A 20,260-nucleotide genomic window follows, 5' to 3' on the forward strand; every position below is an offset into this window, starting at 1 on the left:
TATGTGCTTTTGGAGAATACATTATCTAACAGTTTAATTCCTGGGCCTGTTTACGTGAACAAGACCGACATTATCATAATTCGTCCCGCTTCGGACAGCCTGTAAGTTTACTCCTGTCAGCATTGCATTGTGAGCAAATCTTTCAAACCAACCCCAACGCCATATGACAACATACAGTACAGATTAGCTGGCCAATCAGGGACGTCGACTTTTCAGATTTGTACAAAATCAGTGTGTTTCAGGAAGACAGGAATATCAGGAGCTACAAAAATGTACGGTATGTGGATAATAATGTGTTTTTGAACCATAAACCACGCAAACACATTGTATTATACCAAATACACAAAACAACATTGTTTTTAGCAATCAAATAGGTGCCCTTTAATTCTTTGTTGAAATAACAGACTGTAAAAAAACTGTGCAAGCACAAAAATCCTTTCTATTAATTTCCCAGTCAAACACATTGTCATACACAGAAACCCAATGCCAGTCTGAGATGTTTTCAAACTCTCATGTGGGACTCTTCTCTACATTTCCCAGCATACTACCAGGTTGACCAGGGGTGCTATACTGCAGAGAAAATGGCTCTTTGAGAGCACTTCACGCTATCTGTACCCTCTCAGAGCTCTCTTCACACGATTCAGTAGATCATAGCAGGTGAACGCTAGCCTCTGTGCTAACAATAATAGATACTTCAGCTGTGCTCAACCAAGTTCATTGGATAATACAGTGTGGATCAGTGATAATGATAGTTTAAACAGAGCAGGTGGCTGTTGGGTTTCTTTATGCTTGAATGAAATTTTGGGGCCCGGGAAACGGCTTGGCACTTTGAACACATTTTCACAAAAAATCAATTCTCACTGCATCTTTCTGTGCTGTATGTTAACAGTGGCTGCAGATATGAACAAAATGGTCAGAGGTTATAAGAGTAAAATCCATAATTTCTCTTTTGTTTGAGGGCCAGGAAATTGGCTTTCTAAAAATGTCAAATGTTGGGTGTGAATTAGTGCTTTTCAAGTGCTTTAAAACTTTGGTGTATGAGCTGCAACATTCTCTGAACAAATGTCTCAGTGTTTGTTCAAGTAAAATTTAGGGTTAGTTTTTCTCTCCCAAATAGTGTTCAGTTAAGACAAGACAAACACTGGGTCGGGAGGTCTTTCTGTGTGGAGTTTGCATGTTCTTATGTCAGCGTGGGTTTATTCTGGGTACACCGATTTTCATCCAAAAACATGCAGGTTAGGTCAATTTGAGATACCCCAACGTGTGTATGGATCAATACGTGTGTAGAGTAACCGGTTCTCACAATGAATATAGCCAAAGATGCTGCATTAAATGATTAAAGGGATAAAAATGAAAATAATGTCATTGACTCAACCTCCTGTCGTTCCAAACTCGTAAGACCTCCGTTCATCTTCAGAACACAGTTAAAGATGTTTTAGATTTAGTCTGAGAGCTTGTTGACCCTTCATCGAAAATCTAAGTATCGTATAAAGCAGTGGTTCTCAAACTTTTTCTGCGTGCGGCCCTCCGTGTATACGGTGCATTCCTTCGCGCCCCCCCCCCCCAAAGAAAATTTATGACAAAAACTGTTCTAAAATTTAACATTTTAATTAAACAAAACATATTAAGTTATACAAAGTAGTGCTGTTGGTTATTAGCCTTAATTTTTAAGGTTTAATTACACAGAATTCATGATAAATGAATGTATTTTATAAAATGTCATAAAACTGGGGCCCCCCTGGCACCATCTCGCGGACCCTCTGGGGGCCCCGAACCCCAGTTTGAGAACCACTGGTATAAAGTCCATGTCCAGAAAGGTAATAAAAACATCATAAAGTAGTCCATGTGACATCAGTGGGTCAGTTAGAATGTGTTGAAGCATCGAAAATACATTTTGGTCTAAAAATAACAAAAATTACGACTTTATTCAGCATTGTCTTCTCTTCCACGTCTGTTGTGAAGCACATGTGCGAGACTAAAGTCACGTGACTGCAGTGACGCGGATGACGTACGACGCGGCTGACGTGTTATCTGGTGCGCCCCAGCAGTTTTTTTGTTGTTGTTTTTTGTGGGTCCCGGCTTCGTTTACAGTTTGAGGGAGACGCACGCTGCAAGTTTGAAAAAAAAAACTTAGCAAACATGTCTGAGGATAATCAACCCAGTCTCACGAGGTTTCGTGATATAGTAACATATTTTTTAAATTCTTTTTTCGTGATATTGTCACAAATGTCCTCGTTTTTCGTGATCGCATAACGAATTCCTGCTTTCGTGTGATTATCACGTATTTGTTACTGCTATTTCCTCTTTTTAAAACATTGTCACTTCGGTTTAGGGTTATATTTGGTGCTTGCATTAGAATGTCACTTTATATATTGGTTTATACTATGTTTTCTGATTTATTTTATTATATTTATTATGTCGCCTGGCGTTAGGGTTAGAGTACGGTTTGGTTAGGGATGTAATTTTATGTAAATCTAACCCTAAACCGCAGCGTCAATGGTAAGAAAATAGGACAAAACAGTTGAGTAACCAATACGTGATAATTACACAAAAACAGAAATTTGTGATAGTATCACGAAAAAAGAATAAAAAATACGTGACTATATAACGAAATTTCATAAGACTGGGCTGGAATAATACGTCATCCGCGTCATTACAGTCACGTGACTTTAGTCTCGCGCATGCGCTTCACAACAGACGAGTAAGAGAAGACAATGCTGAATAAAGTCGTAATTTTTGTTATGTTTGGACCAAAATGTATTTTCGATGCTTCAACACATTCTAACTGACCCACTGATGTCACATGGACTATGTTTTTTATTACCTTTCTGGATATGGACGGTATACCGTACATAGATTTGATCAATGAAGGGTCAACAAGCTCTCAGACTAAATATCAAACATCTTAAACTGTGTTCTGAAGATGAACGGAGGTCTTATGAGTTTGGAACGACATGAGAGTGAGTCATTAATAACATTATTTTCATTTTTGGGTGAACTTTCCCTTTAAATAATGTCAGTGTTTAACTTATGTTTACTAAATTGCAAAACACACGTAAGCATGCAAGGTTGTATTCATTTTAAGGTTTTTTTTTTATATTATTTTGATAAACTATCAGGTTACTTTAATTGGTATTTACTATGCATGTTGGTACTGTACTGTTGTTTGTTATGTTTTAAATGACGTGATTCTATACTTCATAATGGGGTTTTTATTTGTGATAAACATGCTAAGATCTGATCATTAGCAATGCATAGCTAATTGTGCATGTTCTTCTCACATTCTGACACAATCTGACAGCTGGAGATTTGGTATTTATATTTATCTGTGCCTGTAAAGCTGCCTGTTAGTTCGAATGATCCACACCTCCTTCCAGCCTCCCCCTCCCCATTTGTTCCTGCTAATTAATGACTGTGGCTCTAATTAAAAGCCAGGCAACACTCAATACATTCTGAGTCCTTGAGAAATATTAACATTTTCATTTGCAGGTCCCAGAGACTAATGAATATTGAATAAAGAACAGTGTATTTATTGAACATAGATACATGAAAAGTGTATATATTCACTCAAACATTGCCTTGATTGCATCACATTCGGTCAAAAAGCATACAAATATCCCTTGTTGAAATAATCACTTTGATATTAAAGAGAGAGAAGAAAGGCTCTGTGTGAAAGATAAATCTCTGTTGTAAGCAGCAGGCCATTAAATTAAACGTACAGTATCATAGTTCCACATAAATCAAGCTTATGCATAAAATATTGATGAGATAAAAGGGGAGACGCCGGCTGATAGTGTAACCCTGTTTGTCTCCTGGGCAAAGTTACACACCTCCACATATCTTCATACACGTTCTACATTTTAATTGCCACTGTGTGCCTGTGTTCCTCATAATGTTGCCATAGCACTTGATCTTTATTTTAATGGTCCTTCCTCTGTAAATTTGCGCTGCTCTAGTTTCTTATCTCATAGATTTTTATCAGCTCCATGCTTGTTATTTGGGAGATTAATTGACCAAAGATTATTATGGCTCAAGTTGTCGTACAATATGTGCTATGACAAGCACAGGCACCCGTTTGCTAACCCAATTGCTGATTTGATAACCATCTGTAATTTCTTGTGTGCAATTATTATAAAGTCTTAATATTGTAACAGACACACATGACAGTCCTACTATCTTGGGAAAATGTTGAGGGGTAATAATAATAATGTGTATTTGTATATATGTCTTTAAAGCCCCCCTAACCTAGAAAATGCACTTTTAATGCACTTTTATGAGTCGGCAGTGTGTGTGCAGAAACATCCTGGTATTATATACAAACCCATCTATTCATCTTTGTGTAATCTCCTTTAAACCACAACAGGCACACAAAACAGGCTGTTGGGGATCCCCTATCAATGTAATGTCACATTGATGACGGCCCAACCATAACCGCTCACAGACTCCGCCTTACAAAAACACATTTTGATGTAGTCTAAAGCACATGTGTAAGTGCTCTACCCCCTATACGGGGAGGGGAACAGAAGCTTTCTTTGCATTTGGTGTTTGCGTTAAGGCCGGGGTATACCTTTTTTCTGCGTCCTTGTACCTTTTTTCCGCGTCCGCGCAGCTTTCCAAGTATACTCCCCGCGGATACACGCGGATGGCCGCGTTCGACAATATACGCAATACAAATGATTTCTTATTCAAATTATTACTTTACCAGGCCGTCAGGGCAGCACTGATTTGGCGGCATTTACATTACATAAAAACATTAGGAAAGGTGAAGAAAAGTAGCCGATCCACCACTGCAAACACAGTTTAGATCAAACAACAAGACAACAAAGAACAGGAATCAAACATTACGGTAACGAACATGCTCCACAGCCTTCTGTTCTTGGAAGAAGTAAAAATTAAAGTAGAAAAACAATAGTGTGTGTGCAAATGCTGTCTATTTCCTTTGTATAATTGTTTGTAGTGGAGTGTCCTGTCTAAATACTTTCACGCCCATGCACTGTTCTACCCACACTGTAAGCGCACTGTCCGCGCGGTCTCAAATTTTGGGCTGCACGCGGACGGTCCATGGACCCTTCTGATGACGAAACATGTAGGATGTCACTTTAAGTATTGGTCAGCCCAGTCTCACGAAATTTGTGATATAGTCACGTAACTTTCTTTTTTTTTTTGATATTGTCACGAATTTCCGCATTTTTCGTGATCGTATCACAAATTTCTGTTTCTGTGTAATTGTCAGGAATTGGTTACTCAACTGTTTTGTCCTACTTTCTTACCGTTGTCGCTTCTTACCCAAACCCAACTCTAAACCTAACGCCAGGCGACAATGGTTTAAAAATCTGAAAATATAAAAAAAAAATTACGAAAAAAATTTATAAACCAATACTTAAAGTGACATCCTAACGCAAACACCAAATCTAACCCTAAACCGAAGCGACAATGGTTTGAAAATAGGAAAAAGCAGTTGAGTAACCAATACGTAACAATTACACGTAAACAGAAATTGTGATACGATCACAAAAAAATTTGGAAATTCGTCACAATATCACGAAAAAAAATAATCAAAAAGTTAAAAAAGAATCACATTTCGTGAGACTGGGTAGCAGCAGTTTGATAAGAAAATAGGACCAAACAGTTGAGTAACAAATACATGACAGTGACACGCAAACAGAAATACGTGAAATGTTCACGCAAAAAGGCGGAAAACCGTGTCAGTGTCACGCATAAGACTCACAAATTTACGTGACTGTAGGTACGTAATTTCATGACACTGAGTTGATTTTAACAGAAACATTTTTTTCTTTTTTACATTTAGGCATTTTGAGGGTTCATATGCAAGGGTTTGGAGATTTTCCATTGTGAAAGACACAAGCAGGTTGTCTCACCCTATATGCTTGGCTCAGTTTTTCTTGTGATACAATTTATGAAATTTCTTTCCTTAACATTGCAACATATTATGGGCCAGATTTACTAACAGCTTGCGCCTCTTTTGCTGTTAAAAAAAGAACACGCAGTGAAAAGTTAGCACTAAAAAGGTTTTTTTTTGGCGACTGACCTTAATGGAAATGCATAGGAGTTTCCCTTTCAGACGCAAAATTTACAGTAGAAGGATATTTCAAATCACATAACGTGATTTACTAACGTTTTCGCTTGTCAATTTACTAGTATTTGCTCCATTAGTTAACACCTAAAAAAGCAAATCTTAAACCCTAAGCTTGCTGCTCTTGGTACAATGTGTGGGTCATTATGGAAATAAGATTTTTGCACCTGTGTATTTTATGTGCGCCTTGTCAGTTCACCCGCAGAAATTTCCACTCCAATCGGTGCTTTATTGAAATTGCTCTCTCAAGCTAATTTGCCCTGTTCAGTAAATCTGTCCCTATTTGTTTCAGTTGCAGAGAAAACCTTTTACCTGAGGAAATGTAGTCAGATATCATACGGTCACTATTAATAACCAGGCGGACACAGAAACAGCGTCCATAGAAATCCACAGGGAGCAATATGAAGCTCCACTTAACGATCAAAAGAGTTTCATATTCTGAGCTAAATTTAACACATTTTACAACATGTAAACCTATATACTTTCACTAAAACCGTATACTTTCACTAAATTTGTGAAACTCTTTCTGGGCCTACTAAAAACTGCTGTTAAAAAGCTGCTGAGCCAAACCAGATTCCTATGTATTGTGTTTTATCTGTAACACAGAAACAGTGCTGAGTTTGTCTTAAAAATAGGTACAATTTCTGTTGCGAACAGACCATAAATAGAATATGCAGCATTAAATTGAGTGCTGATCCTCTGTAAAAGCGATAAAATGTTGTGTATATCCCACAGAAGCTTACGGCTTATGTTATCAGCCGAGGCTCGTGTGCATGGCGTATGCATATGCTCTATTTGTACTCTGCCATTTAGAGTCAGGGACATTATTCTTTGTCACATTGCTCTCCTGACTCAACCAGCCGAAAGCAGGATTAGCCTCCAGTGTCTTTGAAAAGTCAAGAAGTGAGGGAGAAATGAGGATAAAGTGATGATGGGAGAGAGAGCAAGACAGGCAGAAAGACACGGGCAACTACACCGCGAGAGAGCAAAAAGCTACGCTGAGAGGGACATGGCATACATATTTCATATCTAAAAGACAAGCATTTCATTTCCATATTTAGTGAAGACTGGAAGGCTTATTGGAGCAGTCAGGGCCACGCTGAGGCGGAAAACCAGCGAATACACCGTGGCCATGTTTTTCAAATCAATCTGCTTCCATCTGCACAGATGTGTGAGACAGGAAGGCTGAATTGCCAGAAAGCCCATCTTACGTCTTTTACTCTCACTGGCTCATGCATGTTCACTATGAGATGCACAACACTACTGAGATCTTTAATGTGTGTTTATGGGGGTGTGTGGCTTTTAATGGTTTAGCTGGGGGCTGATAACTGGAAGGTTGCTGCTTCGATCTCTACAAGAGCTATCATCTTTGTGCTTTTAACTGGGGTCGTATGAACCATTACAACTGTGAGGTTATAAATGTGTAAATAGAAATCATCTAAAACAGTTACAGCCTATTGTGTACAATGACAATTTTAAGACCCAGAAGAATCTTTGCTTATTGGTCACTTTAGGCCAGTGAATGACAAGCAGTAATACTACCATACCAAGGCCCACTTATTTGCCTTTCAGCTTTAAATCATCTGGGAATACTAATTAATATTTAGATCCTTCCTCCCGGGGTCCTCCAGGGAGATCATTCCTGTAATAAGTGAACTGTACATCACTTTGGATAAAAGCATCGGCTAAATTAACTCATCCTAATTATGTTTTCCCTTTTTCCGATTCAGGTGTAAAGAGGGCTTCCAGGGTATTCGCTGTGACCAGTTTCTGCCCAAGACTGACTCCATTCTGTCCGACCCAAGTGAGTAATGTTATTATTCGCTTCAGTAATTCAAATAAATACAACCGCGTGCACTTTCTACTCTTGCACAATTCTGTAGGTCCAAATCTGTTGACCCATAGAAAATATCACATGTAAATGTTTTATACAACCGTTTTGCAATTGTTTGAAATGAGCGTACAGGGTCCCTGATGTGAGTAGAGAGAAATGGCAGTAAAAGTTTGGGTTTCTAACCCAAATGAACGCTTAACCCTAATGATCCATAATGCATTATGCATTCATTTGCCAATAACAACAAGCTTTGCAGTCTGCAGCCTCACAGATACCGTTGTCATAGAAACCGTGTCATTACCAAAGTGTCATAACATTTTCATCCTAACAGGAACAGATTTCTAGATTTACCACCTACTCAACTAATGGCTGTACAGTATATTTGCCATCCGTTACCAAACCTGAATTATGTATAGTATTTTTTTTAATAAGGTGCAGACGTGGGGTTTGTGGGGTTGCGTATGTGTTTGTGCATGAACAGGTACTGAGCGTGTGTTGTGTTGTGAGGTGAGTCAGCTCACTTGATGAGTCACAAATTGAATGTTATTATAAGGGGTTCTGTTTGTTGACCTTCTCATTTTGACCTATTAGTCTCAGTTTACATGAAGGATAACAAAATGAATCACTCAAGGATATACTGTACTATATGTGTTAAGTAATAGAAATGCATAAGCCAGACCTCTATTGAGCACACATTCACTTACACACCACATGTCCTGATTATTTACTGGATAACTGTCAGCATTTTATACCCAGTCGAGATTTTCAGTCATGCCAAACAGACTAGAACAGCTGGTAACTAGTGTACTGTACAGTAGAGAGTTGATGTGCTAAGAACATCCTTTTGGTTATCCAACGTCAACAAAAACACTAAAACGCAGTTTTTATGTCATTTCTTAGTACCTCTAATGGTCATTCTACAGAAAAGGTGGAATTCGGGTGATGGAAATCTGCTTAAATGAACTTCTTTCAAAACACCCAAAACTTCTACAATAGCATTAATTTACTTGTCAAATCTATAAATCCGCAAAACGGGGAGCTTAATATATGTTTAATTTTTAATACATTTTAATAAAGAATCCATGACGTTTTATCTTCAATACCTGGCAAAATGAGAATATAATAATAGATAATGGATATGATAAAACTTATAAACTTAAAAAAAATTCCATCTTGTTTTGTTTGTATGCTTTTATGTTGGTCAGTTAAAGGAATAGTGCTAAGGAAGTACTCATTAGAGAAGACGGTAACACCAATGATGGCAACACCAATGATGGTAACACTAATGACAATTTACAGAAAAAACTAACATTTTAACAAAATGGCTGCCATTAGCCATGTGCTATTTCATCAGAGATGTAACAATCACATACTTATTCAGTATAATGTATTTTTATGTAAATATCTTGACACTCCCAGCTATAAAAAAGAATAACACTAATGATATCCAAAAAATCTTATCTCAAAATTTTTAAATATATCATGATATTTTAGACAAATAAGGTAAGACATCTCACAAACCTTTTGCCTTCCTCCACTGCGCTTCTTCCACTGACCTCTATCCCCAAGAAAAACTTCAAAGATCTGATGCATTGTTTCAAAATAAAGGTGCTTTGGGTTAGGGTTGCCGCGGTGACGTAATTTTCCCACCGGTTAATCAGCGCGTCACAAACTCGGTGATCCCGGTATCACCGAGTGGGAGGGGCTTATAAATGCGCATGCAGACGTGAGCCGTTTCTCAATACCAAGTACGCCAAGTTCGGACTTGTGTCCTTCCTAGTTCGGACTTGCAAGTTCAGACTCGGAAGAACGAACTTCTGACGCGGAATGCATTCTGGGAAACTTCGCTGTCATAAGTCCACACAAGTCTCCTCTGATGCATCCTCGATAAAATGGGCAGATCAAGAACACATCCGGGGATTTTATGTGAACTTGGGCTTGATGCGAACTTTGAATTGGAACAGTACTTGGGCCGCGACTGATGACGTTCCACAAGTCCACAAGAACGCAAGTACAGACAAGAACGCATATTGAGAAACGGCTGTGCACATTTTACTTTCACTTTTGAATTACGCAACTGTTTAAATGCATCGCTTGCGTAAGCTGCGTTAAATCGCCTATGAATTTGCGTGCAATGTGAGTGCAACAGCTGGTTTACTTAAGTGCTTGAGTCAATGTGCGCAGGTAATTCTCACAGAACCCGCCAGTCCCAAGCAGAGCAACCGGCTACTTCTCCATAAAAGCACTGCTTGAATGATGGGTTTAATATTTTTCTTGTTGAAAAACACAACAACAAAACGATCTCGCTTATATTAAACATCATATATGTATATTATAACAAAAACGAGCAAAGCACGCGGCTTCTGTCATCATCTGGTCAGTCAGCTCGCCTTGCAAACTCTGACAGAAATAAATGAAATCTGACACCTGCGGCTGCTCTGTGACGTGACTCGCGTTCAGCCCCGCTGAATTCAGACAACAGACACATTCAGTTGTAAGTGTTTGCTCTCTCTAACGAAACTAAATGATTTAATTACACGAAAATATCAAAACGACAGTGAAAGACGGTGTAGCGGTGTGCAAGTGATATAACTGGTGAGAGGCTGAAGCACCGGTTATCACCGTTTCACCGACTATCGCGGCAAGCCTACTTTGGGTAGGGTAACACCAATGACATAAATTTGGGGGACAAATATTTATTTGATATTATTCATATTAGTAGTGTATTTTTTACCATTTCAGTGTTGTAGTAAATTCATACAGTGTTAAAGGTAAATGTAAATTAGATTTGTTTTATAAAAAACCTGGTTTTAAATAATAAGTACACAGTTCAACTTCCATGTATGATCAAAGGGACAGGGCAATTTTCAGGACCAGACATTTCAAAAAAGTTTAAAAAGGGAAAAAAAGAAAATTACATAAATAAACTCTCTCATCATGTTAAGGACAGTCATTATTGGGTCAAATTAAACGATTAAGGGGTCTGCAAAAGCAAGGGACAAGCATTTCCACCTTTTTTGTAGAATGACCCCTAAACTAGTTTTATGTTGCATGTGAATTTACACACTTTATTACAAACATACAAGTACATTTGTGCATCTGGTTTCAAAATGTATTTGCAGTCCATTTCTATTTCTTCTACTTTACTCGAAGGTTAATAAAGAAACACTGTAATCTTCCGAATGGCATCCTGACGGAGTTTGGCACAGATTTGCCCAAGTCTTAGCCACTTTGTATCTCTTTTGGCACAGAGACAGTGGGCCACCTATTGTGGGTTAGAAAAAATAGAAATTAACCACAGCAGAGTAACCAATTTCAGACATGTCACAACAGCAAATTGTGAATAATGAGCTTACCACTCAATTCAGACAATAATAGCTCTGTTGAAGGAAAATGTAGCCCTGTGACAAATGGCTATTGTGAAGTAAAAGCGGCGCACATATTTTATGTGAGGCAACCCGATGCGACACATCATTTAATTCATACAGTTCACGTACAGTGGGGTCACTAACCGTTTGCAGGAAGGTTTTGTGGCTCTTGAATCTCCACTTATTATTTCCTGTAATCTCACTGGCCAGGCGCCCTCAAATGTTTCCCTTGCCTGTCCAGATTTACAAAGCTTTCCGTGAGCAAAGGAACACAAGTAGACAGGTTTTCAGTGTTTAAAGTTTGAGATGCCAGTAATGGGTTCACTGGCAGGACAGACACACATAGCCAAAGTCTCAGCTGAGCTGCCGTACTTAAAAGCAACATGCACAGAGAAGATGGGCACGCAGGGTCACTGTGTCCTTGAGTTAAGGAACACAGCTTTCATCACACATGTCTGTTTTGTCGCTTGTTTTCTGTCTTTTCTTCCATTATGTCTGATTATCTTTTTCTCACAAACATGCTCTGCTCTGTGGGCTGGTATGTAGGGGAGAACCGGGGCAAAAGTAACGTGGGACGAAAGTAACAAAACGATTTTCTCCGAGCCCTGATAACATTTGCATCCCAAACTGACAAGCTGACAAACAGTGCGTTATTTACTCACCGTTTTCCGCGTGTAGATCCAAAAAGGTGTTTTCAACCATGATAAGTAAATTTCTAAAGCGTCATTTTGTTCTTATAACGCGTTGTGTTTCTGGTTTCATGTGTTACAATCACTGATCTATATAAATGACTGGATTGCGCATGACGTCACAACTGTGAAGCCACCGCGCCGCCATGTTGGTATACCCAAACATTCTATTAAATCAATGTACGCGATCAGATTTTAATGATAAAACATCACTTTACTAGTCTTTGTTTTTATATCTGAAGTTACCCTGTACATTATTACAACACAAACGTCCTAAGCATGTACATAGTATTTACTGAAAGTTGTACATTTTAGTTTTTAATCAGTTATTATACATTCATCTTCATTACAGTATCAGATCAGCAGACAGACCGCAGCATATTTAGTATTAATGACAAATGTGCTCATTCTGAAATTTAAATAAATAATCATACTTTGTACCGTATGTGCATGCAATAATTTGCTGGTTTTATGTTATCTAAACCTACAAGTTACCTCAACTTATTTAGAGAAATAACGCTGACCGTGTAGCTGAATGTCAAACAAAACTTTATTTATACCCGTGTCATTAACAGAACGCAGCAGACACACTCACCTTAACGGTTTTTTATAAATCCATTTTCCTGCCCGATTAAAGCATAAACATTGCAAATAACACTAGAATTAACAGTTAATTTACGTACACATATCCTAAAAATAATCTTGCGTGACTGATACGCTGTAAAGCGGGTGAATTTAAAACATGATTTTGAATGGAAGTCAATGACGCCGTCTGCCGGTTGGGCATACCAAGATGGCGGCGCGAACTCTGCGCTGGCTTCACCTCACGCTGTTACATAAGCGTTCTATGCGCAATCCAGTCATATATATAGATCAGTGGTTACAATACTTATCAATCTACAGGTTATTTAGTGCTCTAACACATCCTAAAGTTTGCCTTCTCCGAGTTTTTCAAAATAAAAGTAAATCAGGTTTTAATGTGAGGAGATCCTTTCGGGTCGAAAGTAACACTTGTTACTTGTCCCGCTGCTAATACTGTTGTATATGTTGAAAATTTTAATTATTCTAATTTCATTTAATTTCATTTTCATTGTATCCAAACTGTTGAAATTTTTTTTATTCTCAACAATTAAAGTTTGTACTGTTGGTTGCTTTTAAAACATTTGATAAAACTGAAATTTAAAATAAAAATGTAATTTCATTATTTGTTACAAAGATAAAGTACAAAATATGTTTGCAGTTTTACATATTAACAAGGTCATAGTCATGTATATTTCATAAAAACATATGTAACACAAAAATCTTGTTTTGTTGTGCTACTTTCGTCATTGGAGGTGGGGTTGAAAGTAACAATTCACTACTTAAGTTTAAAGTAAAATTATACTGAAATCGTTTTACATTTTTACAAAATTTCACCTGGTATTTATAGACAACACTTGTAAGTTATTGATCTTTAAAAATTACGTTTTTCTGAAAAATTGTACTGGAACTATTTCTACCTAAACTGACCTTTACAAATTATGCATGTATTACTAACATTGATTTATTTATTGATGTGTTTGTACAAAACCACTTCAATTATATGTTACAACATAAAATAGGTACTTGGAATAGGGTACCCTCACCATCTGCATTCACTCAAAAAAAAAAAAAAAAGATGAATTATAATTCAGTGTTGGGTCAAAAGAAATGAACCTAGCCAGTTAGGTTGTAATTTAACCTATGTTGGGTTGTTTCAACCAAAAATGCTGGGTTGTTTTTACTTATTGCTGGATTCGTCCATTTTTGACCCAACTCTGGGTTGAAAATAACAACCCTCAAATTGTCGTACATATTCGAAAGAACACCTTAGGTCAATAAAAATGTATATGCTTATTTAATACAGTAAGTAAAAGTAAAAGTAAAGTAAAAAGTGTATAATGAAGTGAATAATAAGTAGATTTACAGGAACCTTAAATGCATAATTGGTCAAAAATAGCTTTTTAGATGTAAATCTCTTTCTGAAATAGATGAATTGAAGTCACAGTTTAAGTCCACCCTCAATCTTTTGATGGACAGTCTGTCACAAATGAAAACATTGCACTGTATCCTTTATTAAGGAGGTGGGTGCTTTCATTGTGTGTTTAAAGATATAAAGAGAAATAAAGGAGAACAAGTGCAGGGGACACACGTTTCTGTTTTATCCTTTAAAAAAAAAGAAATCTGATTCTCTGTTTATGTGTAATTACCCCTCATTTAAAACAATTAGTTGAACTTATGCTGTAAAAAACACTATCTTTGTGATTTACAACTAATATAAAACAACATGGTAATTATGTGAATACTAAAAAGGCATTCTGATGAATGCTTTAGTGTGTTAGCTCACAGCTTAAAAAAAGGTGTGGAATAAATCTTATTATTTACAATATCCTTTTTACAAAAAGCCATGTGCATTGTTCAGGTGGCAGTTTTGTTATACAACAGTCTGCGCAAGAGGCAACTGAAGCATGGTTGGGGCAACAGACCTAATGGATTGCAGTCAATTTACTTCACTGCGTGGGAAAGTATAACACAAGCGTAAACGGAAATTTATATTGATTGCTGCAATTCATCTGCCGAGGCCCTGCGCAATTCTGCCTGTTCCCACTTGTAAAATATTTATTCAGGTCTTGAGGTAATGCTTTTGGATGGGTCATTTACAGTGTGATATAGATCTTGTCAGCTTGCCTCATAATGAAGAATATGCGAATTATATGCTGATTTCTTGTGCATATTGTCAGTGCGTTTTCTTGCATTGCAGTCTCCTTGGCAACCACGTAGCCTGGGTTACAAAAAGGCTATTTTCTCATTTACATATCATGGCTTAAAATGAAATATTTATAGCAAAACTTATTTTTAGATGTGTACGTATACCTCTATTAGATGCCTGCCAGAAGACACGACTCCCTTTTTAACATCTATTTTGACATGATAACTCAATTTAGCCTCCATCTGGCATCAATACAGGCACATGTCAGGAGTCCTCAATGCATCTGATTTACAGCAATCGTGTACAACATGATTCATGCACTCAAGGTTTAATTCACATCGCCACTTTGTGCTGCTCACACGTCTATTCGGTTTGATTGACAGTGACCTATTAGCTCTCAATTGCGAGTGTCTCTGGGGGGACCTGCTGTTTATTTGTATGGTTATCTGTTTGTTATTGTCATTTTGAGAACCTCCTCCTGATTTCAAAGAGTTACAAGAGCAGTTCCCCTTTTCCAGTCACCCACGTACCCTACTGATCTGAAGATGCGTTTTGTGAAAAGTGAATCAGAGGTTATTAGCTGTCTGTCTGTCTGATTATAGCTTTGCAAGTGGCAGCAGGTGAAAGGGGTAAAGTATTTGTCAGACTTGCTGATTAAAGTGGGCTCTCGAAGCCTTTGGGCTCCTTGTATTCGAATGATTTTGGGTACAAGAGCTGCTCATCACATTTTAGCTCTCTGCCTAGATGACAGTGTAATTTGCCTCTTGTAACTTTTCATTTAAAGGGTTAATTTAATGTTTCGGTTATATAGTGAGATCCCATGTGTATGTGTTCCTCTAAGCAACTGATTTTATATTGAGTCTATCTAATTTTCACCACGGGTATTAAATCCTAGACAGATTTGCATTACATTTACATGTATGCATTTGTCAGACATTTTTAATCCTCGTGACTCACAGTGAAATCAATCTACCCCTTTTAATCAGTGTGTGGGTGATAATTGCAGGTACATTTGGTGTCTAAAGTCATTTTTAATTACTTTGATAATTTAGTACTCATTGTCATGGATCACAAGATGTTACAGGCCATTACAATATAATATTGTCTGTAAAGGTGTCTTAGTGTTTATAGCTGTAAATCACAAATTAGTGTCAATTCTATTACTGTCAAACTCTGTTATAAAGGTCAGGGCCGGATTATCCATAGACGGGATTGGGCGAGTTCCCTGGGGCACCAGGCAATAGGGGGGCACCAAGGGCTCCAGACTGCGACCAAAATGTGTTTTTACAAGTACTCGCGCATGTGCAGGCACCCGTGACAAAAATAAAAGATGAAAAACGTTTCCTAAAATATTCAGTCAGGGTACAGTGCAGTTAGTCTGGAGGCCTGAATGACTAAAGTTTAAAGGAACAAGCCCACATTTTGGGAATTTTGCTTATTCAGCTTATCCCCCAGAGTTGGTTAAGTCCATACATACCTTTTTCATCTCTGTGCGTTCTGTAACTCTGTCTGACGCAGCCCCCACTAGCTTAGCTTAGCACAGAGACTGATAGTGAATGGCTCCAGCTAGCATACTGCTCCCAATAAGTGACAGCACGCACGGAGTTACAGCACGCACGGAGATGAGAAAGGTATGCATGGACTTATCTAACACTGGGGGATACGGTGAATACGTTAAATTCCCAAAATGTGGGCATGTTCCTTTAAATATATATATATAAATACCTGCAATTATACAGTCACCCATGTGCGAACCCTGGGATCAATGCCATGGCCCTATTGCTAACGCAATGCCAATATGCAATACTGTAACTTGTACTACAGAAACACTTGTGGCACTTTATGACAGTTTGGTCAAAGTACTGCTCTTAATAGTTTGCTAAATCAAGTTTTATTTGTGTCTGACACTTTTTTCACCTTTTCATATTCGTCTTCACTAACATACCACTTCTCATTTTATAGTGCTGCCCGCTGTCAGCTCATTGACCTCCTTAGTGTCTAAACATTATGAGGTTCTCCTTTATTAATTTACCATAAGCCTCTTTATCTCCCAAGTGTCCCTTATTCTGTCAGTCAGAGTCATCCCACTGTGTACACTATTCGTCTATACTTTTATTCACCTTTATGAGCACTTCAGAGTTATTACCTATAATGCCCTGCAAGGAATATGTACAACATCATCCTTCACATTGGGAAGCTTAGTGTCTGCCTGGCAGTTCAATAAAGACTTTTGTAAGTGTTTTTAAGATGAATAGAATATGAAAGTAAACGAGAAAAGAACTGGTTATGTAATTGTGACCTTGTCTGTAAAAACCTTGTTAAAGTCGTTTTTATTTGGTCATTTAAATTTTTACATAAAATCATTCTATATAAGTAGAGAACATTTGGTGAAAATATCACCTTGATTTCTTTATTACTGACTGGGTAAGGCCATGTCAACTATTTGATGAATTTCATTCTCAGAAAATCATGTTTTTGAGAATTTACGAATTAAAAACAACATTTAATGCTGCGTCACAATTAAACCATAATGTACTCTTTATGTGTCATATAATACGTGAAAGTATAATATAATACGTGAAAGATTCTCCCGTTTTCAGACGTTTTCAGGAAAATTCTAAAAGTCTTTATATGACCTACATCTCTAAAAAGCAGAAAAAAACATTAAAACATTGTATCAGGTTGCGTGTTGAATGACAAGTCACTGTGTTAGCAACCCATGTTCAGGTGTTTTTGCACAGAATAAAAATAAAGCGTAGTATAAATAAAATCCTTAATTTCAGTAGGGGAGAACCAGGGCAAAAGTAACGTGAGACGAAAGTAACAAAGCGATTTTTCTCCGAACCCTGATAACATTTACAGACTATGACAGATAGATACACAAACCTGACAAATATCGCGTTCTTTACTTACTGTTTTCTGCGTGTAGATCCAGAAAGGTGTTTTCAACTATGAAAATTTTTTTCTTATAACGCATTGTGTTTCTGGTTTCATGTGTTACAATGCTGATCAATCCACAGGTTATTTAGTGTCTAACACATCCTGAAGTTTAACTTCTCAGAGTTTTTCCAAATGAAAGTAAATCGGGTTTAAATGTGAGGAGATCCTTTCGGAACGAAAGTAACACTTTTTGTCTTGCTGCTAATACTATTGTATAAAATTAAGTTTTTCTGAAAAATGGTACTTTAGCCCCCGCTCTCCCCTATTTTATATGTAAAAGTTCATGTCGTAAATAAGAGTTTAAGTATCAAGTATATTGAAGGCTTAGTTTTTAATATGTCATTTACAGCAATTATCACAAATGACATACACTATTACTACTTTAATGCTTTGAATCTCAAAATTAGACCATACAACTTTAGCCCAATGTTTCAGGCGTAATTGGTTCTTCTGGGCCTTTTAACTGCTGTCTCGGCATATAAAAAAGACATGAAAAAGAAAAAAGAATGATAATTTGTACCTCAAAATACTGGACGAACCCGGCCATTTTACTTGTAATGGCAGGTGTTATGGCAACCGTATTTTTGTTATTGCTTTAACTGTTGATATTGCTGAAAGGTCATGGTAGTGATTCAGCTGGAGATGTTATGCTTGTATTGCTTTAATGGTAGTGGAGTGTTGAAAATGGATAACTTAATGGCTTTTCTATCGCATTTCAGGATGCCGAGTGTGTCTAAAATGCTCACTGAAACACTTCTCTCATAGATATACAGTGCTATTATTATATTGTGTTTGAACAAACTATAGCCTACTTGTTTCTAGCTGTGTTTGCCCACATTGGAGTATAACTTAGACAGCATGTGTTTGTTGAATATACAGTAACTGTTTTCTGATGGCAAATTTTTTGGGAGTTTTACTATGTGAAAGTAAATCAATCTTTTCTCTGGTTTCCGTTTGCTGACCTTACAAATCAATCAAATAACTCTGGTCAGACTCTAATCCCGTTAATTCCAGTGTAAACTGTAGTTATCATCTTTCATTCTTCATGAAAATATGTATTTTCTGTCACTACAATAGGGTCTTTGACCTAAAGAAAAACATCTTTTAATTATAACCACTGCTGAAGTTGGATAAATTTAACTTGAATATGAAAATACAGACTGTCTGTCTGTAGTATAAAAATCCATTCTCAAAAGTTAAACGTATACAGGCAGCTGCTTTTGAATTCAATTCCGTTTTATAATTTCAGGTGAAATGTTTTAGTTTAGAAATGTATAGTCACGTTGGCTTATCAAACTTTTTTTATTGATTCTGATTCTTAATTTCATCAGAAAATTTCAAATGCAAGTTTGAGACATTGACAAATCTGAGTCAGAATTATCAATAAAATATGTACTTTTGGGTTCTTAATACTTTAAAAAAAATATATGCTCATTTTCCAGCTCCCATAGAGTTAAACATTTTGATTTTTACCAATTTGGAATCCATGTAGCTGATCTTCGGGTCTGGCGCTGCCACTTTTAGCATAGCTTAGCATAATTCATTTAATCTGATTAGACCATTAGCATCACGCTAAAAATAACCAAAGAGTTTCAATATTTTTAGGCAGCGCACGAAAATAGTCCCCTTAGTAACTTTCAATGGCAGGGGACTATTTTCGGTCACTGCATAATATCATTGCGCCTCCTGCAACCATGGTACGGCAGAAATGTCCTTGATTATTATGCCAGAATGAGAGTATAGTTCCTAACCATATCGGCCTAGAAAATCACAACTTAATTTTAGTACACAATGTAACTACAGAAGAGTCAAGTTTTAAATAGGAAAAATATCCAAACTCTTCGGTTATTTTTTAGCATGTTGCTAATGGTCCAATCAGATTCAATGAATCATGCCAAGCCATGCCAAAAGCGCCAGCGCCAGCCCCGGAGATCGGCCGAATGGACCCCAAAACAGCAAAAATCAAATGTTTACCTCTAGGGCAGCTGGAAAATGAGCATATTTTCAAAAAAAAGTGGAGTGTCCCTTTAATATGTTTTCATTTTGCCTGGGGAATGTAACAAGAAAGTAAAGGTACAAGTTTGGTACAATTCAAATTCCCCAAAATTATACTCATGTATAGTAATAAAGTACAGACTTTCTTTAGATTCCTATAATCCCATTTGAAGATAAAACGCCACAAACCCTTTATATTTGACCATGTTTAGTATAGATCTAGAATAACATAACCTACGAGCCATTACCTGCTTTTTCACTGGGGTTGGTGCTGGAGCCAGAGGGTGAAACTAGCTGAACCCCTTGGTGACTGGAATCGCTTGTTGGAAACAGACTTGGCACATGCACAGCAAATGTCCCACCTCTGTTATTAGTTTTACAAGCATACATGACAACTTTTAATGTGTACCTTTTAGTCTATCTCATGAAGCTTTTAAAAAATAGTGCCTTTCATCCTGAAATCATTGGCCTCCCCTTTTATTTGTGGAAATACACATGGTGTTGGACACAGATTGGCCACCAGCATCAGTTCCAGTAGAAAAACAGCATGAGAGACTACACAATTTTGCACTTGTTCTTTTCTGAATGAATGCTATAATTCATGACAATAAA

The 20,260-nt window shown here is 37.3% G+C and overlaps 1 protein-coding gene across 3 annotated transcripts in view; it reads left to right on the plus strand.

The window, feature by feature from the left end:
* The window catches only part of nrg3a (neuregulin 3a), a 366,558-nt gene that overhangs the window by 276,053 nt on the left and 70,245 nt on the right, over nucleotides 1-20,260 (plus strand). For all 3 annotated transcript variants that reach the window (XM_055170877.2, XM_055170879.2, XM_055170878.2), the window contains exon 3: nucleotides 7,825-7,898. In XM_055170877.2, coding sequence (XP_055026852.2) covers nucleotides 7,825-7,898 — 74 coding nt within the window. The remainder of the gene's footprint in view (nucleotides 1-7,824; nucleotides 7,899-20,260) is intronic.

This window comes from Misgurnus anguillicaudatus, chromosome 11 (assembly GCF_027580225.2).
Source record: "Misgurnus anguillicaudatus chromosome 11, ASM2758022v2, whole genome shotgun sequence".
In the NCBI taxonomy this organism is placed as follows: Eukaryota; Metazoa; Chordata; class Actinopteri; order Cypriniformes; family Cobitidae; genus Misgurnus; species Misgurnus anguillicaudatus.